Consider the following 15,000-nt stretch of genomic DNA (forward strand, 5'->3'; position numbering starts at 1 on the left):
CCTTGATCAGAGATTCAATGTTCAATAACCTCATTTGATTTTTGTCCAGATTTCACTCCATATTAAAAAAATATCTGTACGATGTATGTACCCATGACAAAATGAAAATATCGTATTCCAAAAGTCACGTAAATTGATCAACTAGTTTTATTGTTTAAGTGTTGGGGTGGCACCTTTACAGGTTCTGACAACAGACTATTCCTGACGTCACTTCCGGTGACCAGGTTCTGCTTTTCAGCAGTCTGAACCCAAGACTCAGAGAGAGACAGTAGTAACTTTACTTTGTCCTTCAGGTAAGCGGAGTTCCACTCACTTAATGTCGTTTCTATATTTTCTTTTTAATATATTATTCATTTCACTGTTTGTGAGTGTTGCTATTCTTTCCAACATTTACATCATAACAATAAGAAAATCAAATTTTATAAGTAAAGAGCGACTGTCTTGTCCGCCATTTTGAAAACAATCTTAAAAAAAAAACAAGGGAGTTAACTCAACATAATTCAAACTTGCGACATTGATGTTGTAATGCCTACGAATTCCCATTAATCACTTAAAAATGATTTTCTATATGAAAATAAAACTACTTGATCAATTTACGTAATTTTTGGAATTTGATATTTTCGTTTCGTCATTGGTACGTACATCATACACATTTTTCTTTTCTTTTTTAATATAGGGGGCATTTTGAATCCGAATCCTCTGTTCCTATTTTGCTCCCACTTAGAAATGTAGAAATGTTGTAAAAAAAGAAAAGAAAAAGTGAGCAATTTACTCTAAAGTTGGAAGCGACTTAATTACCTGCCCTTGATTTTATTTGGTTTATCTGTTTTTACTTTGTTTTTGGTGTCCTGTTCCCCATTATTTCTCATCAAATTGTAAATAGCTTTTGTAAAAAAATTAATTGAAAATAATTTTAACTAAAAAAGACCCTGCTTATTTGCCTTTCTAGGGGGGCAGTTAGACTACAAGCTCTGTTTTTTAATGTTTTGAAAATTCAACTCCCCTCAAAAGAGACTGGATTCGGAAAAAAATTTCCTCAGTATAGGAGGATTTTACTTCCACTGTCTGAGGATAGAAAATATGAAGTGTAGTGTCTGAACAGATACTACACTTTACTACCAGCCAAAACGTCAAATAGGATAGTCCATAGAGTAAGTGTGGTATTGTGGTGGCTGTATGAATTGAGTCAACATGTATCTACTTAAGAATGGGAGAGACAGAGAATGACCAACACACTTTTGATGACCTTGTGCCTTATTTGTAAAATTTTATGAAGAGGGAGGGGCGAATATTTACAAGTGTAGTATCTGTTCTGTCTTTAATTAGAAGAGATATTTTTCTTGACTGACGTGATTTTTATTTTTTGTGCTAATTTAGTTTGTCCCTTTATGGGAGTTAGATTTTCTTCACAGGCCTTAAAATCTTACAACATGCAGCTGAAAGTATAAGTCACCCAAATGATGTCATATTTTGACTGAAACAATAGCTCTGCTGTTGTGAAGTAATGTATCACCACTTATCACAGCCTGGAGGCCACTCGAGGATAAGGGTTAATTGGTATACATTAGTCATTGTGATTATGGTGTAGTAAACATAAGTAGTGGAAATTTTGTCAATTGAATTACTTAAGGGGAAGGTTCATCAAGAACTTGTTTACGTTGGACTTGAAGACAGTCAGATTGTAGTCAGCTGGAAAGCAGGCAATCAGAAGAGAGTTCCACGGGCATGCAGTTCTGAGAAAGAAGCTTTGTTAATGGAATCTGCATTTAGGTTTGGGCACAGATAAAAAGTGTGAGAAATTATTGATAGTGGTTTTGGCTTGATGCATATTTTTCGTGAAAGTTTGGCGAGGGGGAACTATAGATTGAAGCTCAGCTGAGCATTTGCCATGAAAATAATGATAAAGCAGAGACAGGCTTGCAACGTCTCTTCTGTGGGAAGTAAATAAAATATCTTGCTCTTTTTATTGAGCACTCTCAATATCCTCGTTATATTCATTAGTTTTTCTCTTGGATACCTGTAACCTAGAATTTTATATATATATATATATATATATATATATATATATATATATATATATATATATATATACACACACACACACACTAGAAGATATAACCGACATTGCCCGGTCGTAAAATATGCATAAATATTATATTTTAATTAATGCAGAACTCTTATTTATTATAAATAGAATACCGTAGGTATTAAACGTAATATTAAATTCTTTAAAAAAAAAAAAAAAAAAGAAACGGACAGAAACCGAAACACGTGCATGCAAGTATTATGTTTGTTTGTTTTTTTTCTTCTAAATAGTTACTTCTTGCAAGTAAACTAAAAAAAAAAAAAAAAAATACTTGAGCTGAGATTGAAACCAAAACCTAAAGACAGTGAGTCAAATACAATAACCATTACACCAGCTTGACAGGACATTCAAAGAATGTTTTCAAACCAACTCAAACTTAACATAAGGAAGCAGTCATATTTCACGACTGCGCATGCACAGTTGTGAAACAGCTGAATACAGATAAAAATTCGGTGACTTTCACACGTACAAATTTTTCAATTTTTACCCTTTAGCAGCCCTTTTTTCTGGATAAAAACGGATTAAAAAGTTTTCCATATGTCTGAATAACCTATATACCAAATTTCAAGTCTGTAGATTAAAAATTCGTTGAGTATATAGGTTGAAAGCTATATATTCAATGAAATCACACATTCTTACTTTCATTGAATATAATATATATATAGTGAAAGAAGAATTGGGAATTAGAACCATTCTTTGAAACTCCACGGAATAAGAAAAAATTTAAGTTTTCAATTTGTATTCCGTGTCAAAAAAATAAATTGTTGTAAATTCTTATTTACAAAGTTTACATTGATTGTCTTACTTGTTTATCTCTCTCTCTCATATATATATATAGATGACTAAAATATATTTTATAAAGCCCCCCTCTTGGGTTGAGTACTATCGTAAATAATCTTACTCGCTACTTAATTTAGCTGAAAAAATGCGAAGCTCGCGGTTTGTTTACAAACAAATGTTTGAGCCCTTTACGAGTGGCGGACGGATATTTATTTAAATAGACATTCGGACAGATTAATTACGGCCACCGCTTCCGTAGTCAGGGGGTAGAACTGCCGACTGTCATCACGACGGTTCTAGGTTCGATCCTCGGCTTGGGATAGGTGTTAGTCTAGCGGCACTGATGAGTTGTGAAACAACGAAACAGGACTGTATGTCGATGACTAGAATATATTTTATATATATATTAGTAGTGGACAATTAATTGGAATTCGAAAAACCGGAACTCTTTTGGAGCATTGGAATTAGAAAAATGTGTGGCTCATTTCCGATACCAAAAACGATTCCTTTAATTATCTTATTTATTTTACATGGCTTCGTTTAAAACAAAATCTTCCACAGCTAGTAATAATAATAAATATTTATTGTTTTTTAATTTCCAGTAAAACTAAAATCTATAGATCACCCCCACCCCCACACACAAGTCTGTTTTTACGTTTGAGAAAATATCTGCATATTTAACATGTGTTTTTATGGTAATTGGGGGGGGGGAACAATTTTTTAGTTAGATATTTAGAGAATAATTGGTAATTGTATCCGAATCATCCCATCACTAATATATATATATATATATATATATATATATATATATATATATCTTGTGTTTCCTGATATGGCTGCGCATCTACTCTCAATAATAAAAAAAAGTCGTTCGACAGTTAATATTAACATCGAAATAGCTGGGAGATGAGAGAAGAAATTGCGAAATATGTTCTTGATCAAACGTTATATGGACTATGTTTTCGTATTGGTTAATAACCTCGTGACCTCAATATTCAAGTACTCAGTGAAGAAATGCCTCTTAAACAAAATTAATGTTCATTTTTATTATTCATTGTGACTTTTTTTTTTTTTTTTTTTTTACTAAGGATGAAAATATCGAAAAGAAAATTTCAACGCGTCAAGAGAAAAGTAGTAAGTACTTAAATTTAATTTTAAACTTTTTATTTTACAATGATAAAGTTGACTATTCAAAATGAGGCCAAGTCGTGCATCATTTTAAATTTTACTAAAATGTACTTTTTTTCTTTTTTTTTTTTTCGTTTTGTCACCAATTTTATTTGTTATATATAGGAATCTTAGTGAGTCTTTTATTAAAGTGCAGTCTTAGAGAGAGCTTTATTAAGAGGGATGTTGTGTTTTAGAGAGATGTTGTTGTAAGAGATTGTTCGTGTTATGACGGTATTCATATATATTAAATGTTCATACTTAGAAGTGTAGATATGAGATATAGATTTCACATTGTAGATATGAGATGTGTATGTCAAGACATTTTAAGACACGTGATATACAAGACATATAATGAAAATTTTCACTTTACCTTTTGGTAGAATTACAACACAAAGACGACGTTTATAAAAACACATGATGGGTTTATTTCTTCTCCCGACCGGTCGTGGTTTTCATCATCAAGAATTCAAAGCTTCACATATTAAGTTTCAAAAGTGACCGTCTCGCTTCTAGACGTTCGAATCCCAACTGCAGACTATCGTCTGTCGTCCTCAGACTCTCACTCCGTCTCTCCTAGTTTCTCTTTCTTAACTCTAAAGTTTTCTAACTATATCGAGAACTTCCCATTTTCCATGACGTCATACACATGTTAAAACATGTCTTCTTTCACGTGTTCTGGACATGTTTACAAAAGGAATTTTAACCTATATTCCCAGTAACCTATATTTCCAATATGTTAAAAACATGTTTATTAAATTATTCTATAGTTGCATTCCTCAATTGAATTTTTCATAACAGAATTGACAACACACATTCTTTTCTTGAAACTATTTTATCTCTAAGCTAAACAATGGCTTGTTTTACATTCCATTTTCTAATTCTCTCTCGTAATCTATTTCTAAACCTAATTTACGAGGTTCGAATTTTGTCTATTCTATTTCATTTTCATTTTAACTAAATCTCTCTATTTTTATACTTACATGAAAAGGGGACAGCCCTTATCATGTAACATATTGTTTAATTTCTACATTTATAAAATAAGGTATGCTTGCATATTTGTATGTATAGGACTTGCATCCAAACTAATTAACCGATCATTACGAATTTCGCAACTTGTACAGCTAAAACAATAAAACAGGATAAGATAATCCATATCATGACAGAAGGCAAGTAAATTATCACTACCAAGATGCACCTCTGTTATATAAAAGCACAAAATAATATCAAAATTCATTTCTACTTCAGACAGATAGAAAATCACTGTGCATATTTGTCATGGTAAAATTGAATAATAAAAAAAATGAGGTTTGTCATGTTTAAAAATTGGCCATTCTGTTTCCCAAGGTTTTTAACCGAAATGATGTCATCAACCATTTGCTGTCGGAGTAAAAAGAAATCAAGAAAATATATACATATATATATATATATATATATATATATATATATATATATATATGTATGTATGTTTTGAGAAAAAATAGAAAAACCGAATGAAATTATTAAAATAATCAACGTTTCGTCCTTATTTCAGAGGACATCTTCAGGATATTGAAGTAAAAATGCAAGAAAAGAAAGTCATAGATCATACGAAAAAGAGAACAGTTTTTGAATCCTACCCATGTCGGGAAGGACAAACATGTGTGCGTATGGGAAGGCTGGGTTGTTCAATACTTATATATATATATATATATATATATATATATTATTTAATTCGAATTCATTATTGAGATGAGTATTATTTATTATTGATTTTATTAATATTATTTATTATTTTATTCATCTTTTCGAAAGTTTTAGGCAGACATATATACATACATTTAAACACAGGTGAGATTTATATTATAGATGAGAGCCAGACGTTTGGCGGTTATGAAACTTGATGTTGCATCTGTAAATGAAAAAAAGGCTGATATTCCGTTAATGAGACGAGCAGTATGCAACAAGTGCATTTCCTAGGACAGGCAGGAAATCAACCAATTATCTTAGAGGAGTTATATCTAAGAGGCTGCATCTCCTAGGACAGAACCATATTATTCCGATAAAAAAAAATGATCTCATGGTTTCATCCAGCCACTATTAAAGATTTCAAATGGTTCTGAAATGAAAGCATTTGAAAAATGATCCAATTTATCTTGAATACCCTGTAATTGATAGTGTCAAAATTTTCACTGGAGTTTTCTCAATTTTTGTGTCAACTAAGTCAGTGTGGCAAACTATGTTGCCATCTCCAATTTAAGAAAATATCTGTTATTACTTGTATGCTTTCTATCTCTCAACCAGTGGCGTAGTTAGAGTAAACCCGGGCGGTTTGATCAAATGTCACTCCATTGGCATTGTCATCCCTCCTTTGCTGTCATCCGGACCCCCCCCCTTAGATACGACATTTATATATATAAGATCACTTAATGCTTTTTCCAGTTATTTTTCACAGTTAAAAGAAAGTGAAATGTCATCAAATGATTTCAAATTAAAAACTACAAAAAATACAGGGTTTGGAGTTTTCAATAAACATTGGCAAAAATATTTTTCAGTTACTAATTTAAAAAAAAAAAATGGAAGTTTCTTATATTTTAGAAAAGATTAAAAACTTAAAAACTTTACATAATATATGATAAATAAATCCTATTTTCAGAATATTTTTCACATCTTAGCCTACCTAAAAAATTGGTAAGGGTGACCTTGTATCACTCCTCTTTTGCTCTCACCCGGGGCGGACTGCCCTCCTGCTCCAGCTATGCCACTGCTCTCAACGCAAAGTTTGTTTTAGAAATTTAATCTGATCTAAAAAAATCTCCTACCTCATTCATACATTATATAAAATAAGTAGATGCGCAGCCATATCAGGAAACACAAGATATATTAGTGATGGGATGATTCAGATACAATTACCAATTATTCAGATTCTTTATTTTTTTTTATTGTGTCATCACTGCTGCCAGCTGAAGGATGAGGAACACTATGAGAGTACTAAGATTGATCAGTGGTATGAAATGTGTTTGATTCACTGGACAACATTTTTTTACTTTTTGAAATGTCTAGATTTCTACAACTGATTTAGGGTATTTTTTGCACTGTTGAATCAGGAAATAGCATCCGTTTCTTTCCATCAGGTAAGGTTTTTGTGCTAAGTTGATTTGAAAAAAAAAAAAAAAGAAATTAGATCTTTTGACAAAACCAATTACATTTTTGTGGTATTATCGGCTGATTTTTGTCAACACATATCCTAAATATGCTTTCAAGAGAAAAAAAGTTTTTTTCCGATGCTTGATTACCTGATAGAAACATCGATTACACTAAACTGAATGATGGGAATTGAAGTTAAGTACATGTAAATTACATGTTGCTTCACCATTGTTCAAACTTCAGAGTTTGAACTTCCCTTTCTTTGAACTCCTGGAATGCTCAGTTACAAAGAGGTCTTTCTTCAGATTCCTACAGTAGTCAACCATCATGACTGCATCCCAGCAACCTTCATGCCTGGTCTCCATATCTTTCAGGTTCTGATGGAATCTCTCCCCCTGCTCATCACTTATGGAACCCAGGTTTTCAGAAAACCATTTCATATGTGAAAATTAGGTAGTGCATCTTGACGTTCATCTTGCAACCCAAGTAGTGCATTGTAGTCATGTTGCAGCCTAGATATGTGAAAGCAGTCAGCTGATGTTTCTGACAATGTCTGCATACTTTCTGGCCTTATTGTTGCCAAGAAAGTTCTTCACTACCAGAACAAATGCTTTCCACGCTTCCAGTTCCACTTTGTTCGTTGAGGACAGTCAAAGATGCAAGCTTTCAACTTCTCCATCGTCAATCCTGGAAAAACCTGGCACAAGTAAGTGAAGCAGTCACCATCTTTGTTCAGAGCCTTGGTGAATTGCTTGATTAAAAGAATGTTCTGTCTCTGTCCACCAGAGGATCGTTGATGACGTTCCTTTGTTTGTATGGCACCAATTACTCCCTCAAAGACCAGTCTTTTTTTTTTGTGTACGCTGAGCCTTAAAATGCAGACTGAAAAAAAACCCAAGATCAAATACATCACAAAAGCCCCAATCATAGTGAAAGGTGAAAAATGTAGAGGAAGTTGACTACTAGATCCAAGGAAAATGGTGAAAAGCGATGCTGAAATCACAAAGTAAATTGCATTTGGATGGACAGCCTTTTCTAAAGTAGACAATATAATCAAGAGTAAAAAAAAATTCCCATGAACATTTAAACATAAATCGTTTAATAAACATATCATGCCTGCTATGATATATGCTAGGCACTTAATAGTGCAGCGATAGAAAAACTAAAAGTGGCACAATGCAGAAATAGAATGCATTATGCTCGGCGTTGGTTTACATGATAGAAAAAGAAACATCTGGATCAGACAGCAAACTGAAGTAGATGACATCGTTACTATCATAAAGATAGATGAGCAGGTCAGCTTTCGAGATATACAGACACCAGGTGGACACATATAGCAACAGAATGGACCCTGGGGCAATTGAAAAGACGAAGAGGGAAGTAAAAAATCTGGTAGAGAGACATCAACAACCAACTGGGTTCACCTTAGCTATGCTTAGTCAGGAGGAAAACAAGGTGGAAGGGACCAAGGGATTCTATCCTCCAGGAGTGATCAAAAGCTCTAATGATGACGATGATATATAACTTTGATATATATATATATATATATAAGTTTGTGTTAAAGAAGAGGCCACAGTCCTCAATTATTTGTACAGGGCATGTATATTTATTTTTTGTTTAATTGTTTGGAGTGGTCCCCCCCCTCACCTGCACACACACACCATTTTTTTTTGTTCTTATCCAAAATTCCCCTTACATTAAAAAATAAAAATAAAAGATCTCTATATATACCCATGACAAAACGAAAATATCATATTCCAAAAATCATGTAAATTGCTCAAGTATTTTTATTTTTATAAAGAAAATCATTTTTAGGCGATTTAATGAGAATTTGTAACATTGCAAAATAAATGTTGCAAGTTTGGATTATTGAGTTATCTCTTTTTATTTTAGATTGTTTTCAAAATGGCAGATAAGGCAATCACTCGTCTGTTACTCCAAATATATATATATATATATATATATATATATATATATATATATATATATATCTTCTACTCCGATAAATTTATATATATATATATATCTACTCCTATACAATATTGAGTGCTAACACATTTGAAACAAATAAAATAATTTCTAAACTCTGCGGAATATCTCGATCTACAGCAAATCCACCACACACATTTGAAAGTCAAGCACCCGCCTGACAAACGGAAGACTTCTCAAAATATATAGCATCACAGATATGTCACTACCAGATCAGGATATCTGAAGATATTGGCTTCCTGAGACGAAATGCATCTAACATTGATGCTTTTTGTTTTTCTACTTTTTTTTTTTTTTTTTTTTTTTTTTTTTTTTTACAAGGTGATCACCACATATCAAGGTCCGGAAGCCACTCAGGGATAAGGGTTATTGCATGTACAGTACGTTAGTGTGGGGTTTAATAAAAATGTCTACTTAAGGGGGCGGTTCATCAGGAATTTGTTTACGTTGGACCTGAAGACATCCAGGTTGTAGTTAGGTGGGAAGCAAGCAGACTGAAGAGAGTTCCACAGGCGTGCAATTCTAAGAAAGAAGCTTTGTTCATGGAATCTACATTTTGATTAAAGCACAGATAAAGAGTGGGGAAAATTTTTGACAGTGGTTTAAGTTAGATGGGTGTTTTTCGTAAAAGATTTGCGAGGGGGGACTAGAGATTGGAGCTCAGACGAACACCTGCCATGGAAATGACGATAAAACAAAGATAGGCTCGCAACGTCTCTTCTATGGGAGAGAGGTTGCAGGGAAAAGAAAAGGGCATCCCCCACTAAGCCACAAAGTCTATTTTGTACTCTGTCAAGGAAGGAAAGGCTGTTTGTAGCAGCTCCTGCCCAGATATGGCAGCAGTATTCCATACTGGGGCGTACTTGGCTTTTATATAGATAGAGAATTGCATCAGTATTGAGATATCTTCTTGAGTGGTAGAAGGATCCCACCATCTTTCTAGCGACTTTGGCAACAGACTTGATGTACGTATTCCATTTCAGATCAGGAGTAAAGGTCAAGCCCAGAAGCTTGTCAAAACATGGGGCTTCTCCTAGAGCCATCCATTTCAATTGATGCCAGATGGGGATCAGAGCATTAATGATGTAAAGATAGGAGCTTGGTTTTAGATGCATTAAAGGTAACCAGCCACGTCTTCCCCCACTGAACCACGCGCTCGAGATCAGAGGAGAGAGAATCAGAGAGAACTTTGTCATTTACAGCCTTTGATGTGTTGCCGTAGATGGTCGTGTCATCAGCATAGATGTCAACGAATGATTTAAATATGTGTTTAGGGAGATCATTGATGTAGATTAGGGGAAGAGTTGGGCCCAGGATGGACCCTGAGGGACTCCAGCATTAATACTGTGGGCCTCTGATATCTGACCATCAACCACTACTCTTATGAGCCTATCGGAGAGAAATGATTTAATGATTGAAAAAACATTACCAGTGATACCGTAGCTGGAAATCTTGTGAAGTAGGCCTTTATGCCATACCTTGTTGAAGGCCTTTGATATGTCAAGAGCAATTGCCCTAGAAAGGAAGCCTTTGTCAAGAGATTCACTAATCCTATGAGATATAACCGTTAGCACATCTGCAGTAGATCTTGCAGAACGGAAACCATATTGCATGTCACTAAGAAGTTTATTTTTTCTGAGGTGGTTGACTATTTCTGTATTTAATATGGATTCCAGCAACTTACTCATGACACACAGGAGACTTATTGGTCTGTACTGAGAGGGAGATGACTTTTCACCTGAATTCTTAAATACAGGGCATACTGATGAGGTTTTCCAGGGTGTTGGAAAGCACTTCTCCTTAAGGCAACGCTTAAACAGTTTCGTAAGTATGGGAGCAAGTTCAGGTTGAAGCTTTTTTAACACTATAATTGGGATGCCGTCAGGGCCAGTTGCTTTACTGGAATCAAGGTTCTTGATTTTGCAAAACTTAATCATGTTCTGCAAAACCAAAAAAAAACCCAACTCAGCCCCCCCTTTCCTTCTTCCTATTTCTCCTTTCTATTTCTACCTCCCCCCCCACACACACACTTCCTGACTGGTTTCCTAACTTAAAATGAACCAAAAATTAATACTGTAACCCTTTTCCCTCTCCCATTGCAAAACCCGTGTTCTATAGAGGCAGGGAACAAAAACGATAAAAATCCACAATAAAACAATCAAACACTACAAACTGGCGATTGAAGATAGAAAAAGCTTGAAGAATAAAAACCTTCTACAAAATAACTGCATTCGGCATTAAATAACCTGAAAAGGATTGATGTGCCGTAAACGAAACAACCAAACTAAAAACAAGATGCGTATATTACATTTGTGCAGATTTTGACGTGATTCACATCAACATACGATCACATCCTGTTATAGAAATGACTCCACTCTATTGGAAATAAGATAGAACAACACATCTTCGCGAGCTCAAGTGTGACAGACTAACAGTCAGGTTGAGCTTAGAAGATGGACCACTCAATTTGCTTTAACGTAACAGAACAAGCGACCAAAAGGTCTAGCATGTTCTGCAGAGCAGGGAACAAAAACGATAAAAATCCACTATAAAACAACCAAACCAAACACTACAAACTAGCGATTGAAGATACAAAGAACTTGAAGAATAAAAAACCTTCTACAAAATAACTGAATACAACATCGAATACTGTTTCCAAAATAACTGGATTCGGCATTAAATAACCCGAAAAGGGTTGATATGTCATAAAACAAAACTAAACCGGATATGTCACATGACTACCTGACACAAGTTAGAACATATTACATGTAGAATGTTATATAAAATATATATGTATTTATATATATAAAAAATATATGGTTTATTATACAAACACTATTGGTTACATATTTGCATACATGTTTCAGTGGAATACCAATTCAAGAATAACACTTTATTAGACCAAAAAAGAATTGATATTGAAATGGGAGTCCAAATTACATTAGTTTTTATAAGATACTAGCCTGGGTGCCCAGCGTTGCCCGGGTGTTTAGAGGTGTGTTGGGCAAAAAAAAAAAAAAAAAAAAAAATGTGATGTCTTTGCTGTTGCACCCATCGCCAAACGGGAAGTGATAAATATTTAAATTAAGGCTAGTCAATCGAAAAGAGGGGATGACTTTTGAAAGTATCAGCAGAAAAAAGCAGCCCCTTCCTGTAGAAAACTACCCAGTTAAGAGTGAAGGAATTAATGTTTCTTAGCCAATTTTTCGATATTTGCCGTCCGAAGGGTCGAGCTTCAAAACGATACCGATCTCGTGAAAATCCGTCACCCCCGTCGAAAGTTTTAGGCAAACATACATACATGCATTCAAACAAACATGTGAGATTTATATTATAGATTAGGGCGTGGTTTAAGTTTTGGAAGGAAGTGGGGTGTATACTTTGTGAATGTGAGCAGTAGAGGTTTTGGAGATATATATATATGTGTGTGTGTATGTGTGTGTAGGTATATGTATATAAGTGTACACACACGCACACACAAGTATTGATTCAATAAAGTGAATCTGCATGGCTGGTTCAACAATTATACTTTAAGCTGTCTCAGTGTGAGTCTATCCGTTACATCTCTGCATTGTTCCGCCTTCCATAAACCTAAATTTCTTTTGATGTCTTTGTTTGTTTACCGATGTCTTTATCACCTGTCTGACGATGACTTTGTAATTGACATCTTAAAAATAAACCTTGTTTCGTCCGATGTTGCTGTGCTCCAGTTCATTTCGTCTCATGTCTATCATCTTGCCACTAATGACCACGTTAAGCACAGATGACCGGTTGGCGAGGAAGGCAAATCGATGGTCCACCCTTTTTTTATTTATTTATTTTTTTTTTTTTTTGGTCATGCCGACACAACCAAGTTTCTATCAAATAAACACGCTGTCCTGGTTCTCTCTCTGACAAAGAGGCCATAACAGTACCCCCCTCCACCTATTGAATCACAGCTCTGACCAACTAACCTACCTACTACAGCCGACAGAAACAAAAACTTTACTGCCTTTATGGTATTAAGTTAACCATTCACCTTTTCTTCTACCCCCTCTCGACTCTGCGTCTCTTTTTTTTTTTTCATATCGTTTTTGGTGTTAATTATTTTCTTTTTTTTTTTATTGCTTAGTCTAACTTCGTGTAGATTTCACCTGTGTTTTTATCCATGTCATTTCTCTTTGCAGCTGTTATATGCCGATACGAGAGCGCGCAGTCAGATAGCAGTGGTTTTGCAGAGCCTGAACAAGACTTAGTAGTGAACGTACCATTCTCGAATTTAGATTCTCTTTCTGTCCATAAAGTAAGTTACAATTTATTTATTCATTAAAAATCAAAATCTGTTTTTAAATTAAACCCAGTTGCAGTGGGTGGGATAATCATAGCTTCGGGCATCATAACCGGGATCTTAAAGTAAATAGGAACAAAAGCAGACTGAGAAACTGTATGAAAAAGTTACAGAAAAAAAAAGCGAGGTTAAGAGCAAAGTATAGTATCTGTTCTAATATTAAAATTCATATTTTCTGTCTTTGTTCAGTGAAAAAAGATGTTTTAAATTAATAGGATGCGTATTTCCGTTCCATCATTTTGGGTAGCTGGATTTTGTCTACATTATGAACCGACTTTGTTGCTGACTCTGTTTTTTTTTTTAGTATTTGTATTCGGACTACTATCCTCATCTTGGGATGACTGGGGGGTGGGTGACAGGGACTAAGTGATTAATGACACTGATTGAAAACCTGGGTGTGTAAAATTCAAATCCAATTAGTTCAGAGAAACATTTTCATCAAACCCGCAACTGACCTTGTGTCTGACCTCTTCCTCTTGGTTGTTATGTTTGCAATATTTTGGACACTGTAATTTCCGACCTTCTTCAGGTGCCGCTTCACAAATTTCAGAAAGTTCTTATTGAACTTGGAAATCTTTGTTCAACTCGGGAGGAACAAAAAGTAGACTGAGAAACTGTATGAAAAAGTTAAAGAAAAAGTCAGATGAAAAGATAAGTAAAAGGGAGTTTAAGAGCAAGGTAAAGTATCTGTTCTAATATTAAAATTCATATGTTCTGTCTTCGTTCAGTGAAAAGAGAGGTTTCTAAACTAATGGGATGTTTATTTCCATTCGATCATTTTGAGCAGTTAGATTTTTTTTTAATGAGTATTTATATTTGGACTGTGCTGTATAATCCCATTGACACACAGGTTCCCCCAGACCACCGAAGTTAAGCAACATTAAGCCTGGTCAGTACTAAAATGGGTGACCATTTAGAAATTCCAGGTGCTGTATGTGCTTTCCGCTTATCTCGGCATTGTTTACAGTCAGGCTTGGGCCTCTCCATTCCACTAGACCCAAGTCATGCCGATTCAGGAAAGGTGTCGTCGGGGATTGTGCATCCCTTGTTTCACAATTACACATGCAGTTACCCTTACAGGGGTGTCCATTGTCTCTAATTACTGAATGGAGACATCGATATTCGGACTACTATCCTCGTATTGGGATGACTGGGGGTGTCGGAGGATAAGTGATTAATGACACTGATTGAAAACCTGGGCATGCCAGGTTCGACTCCAATTCATTTCAGAGAAACATTTCCATCAAACCCGCAACTGTCCTTGTGTCCATCTTTCTGAAGAGGAGGTAAATAAATACGATCTTCATTTTGATATTTACAATATTTCAGGCAATGTAATTTCCAACCTTCTTCAGGTGCCTCTTTACGAGTTTGGGAAAGTTCTTATTGAACTTGGAAATCTTTGTTGAAGTCTGGAGAAACTATGCAGTTTCAAACTGAACCCTTTATTTGATTGATAGGGCTGGATGGTTCTTATTCCATTAATACGCCCCTGTTGATGAAATACAAAGTTAAGTTCAAGTTT

The 15,000-nt window shown here is 34.7% G+C and overlaps 1 protein-coding gene across 9 annotated transcripts in view; it reads left to right on the forward strand.

Moving 5' to 3' along the window:
• The window catches only part of LOC145247308 (uncharacterized), a 537,232-nt gene that overhangs the window by 487,693 nt on the left and 34,539 nt on the right, over positions 1–15,000 (forward strand). For all 9 annotated transcript variants that reach the window (XM_080108929.1, XM_080108932.1, XM_080108933.1 and 6 more), the window contains 2 exons: positions 3,955–4,000; positions 13,315–13,430. In XM_080108929.1, coding sequence (XP_079965055.1) covers positions 3,955–4,000; positions 13,315–13,430 — 162 coding nt within the window. The remainder of the gene's footprint in view (positions 1–3,954; positions 4,001–13,314; positions 13,431–15,000) is intronic.

Source organism: Euprymna scolopes, chromosome 25 (genome assembly GCF_053919585.1).
Source record: "Euprymna scolopes isolate OS-2025 chromosome 25, ASM5391958v1, whole genome shotgun sequence".
Classification (NCBI taxonomy): domain Eukaryota; kingdom Metazoa; phylum Mollusca; class Cephalopoda; order Sepiida; family Sepiolidae; genus Euprymna; species Euprymna scolopes.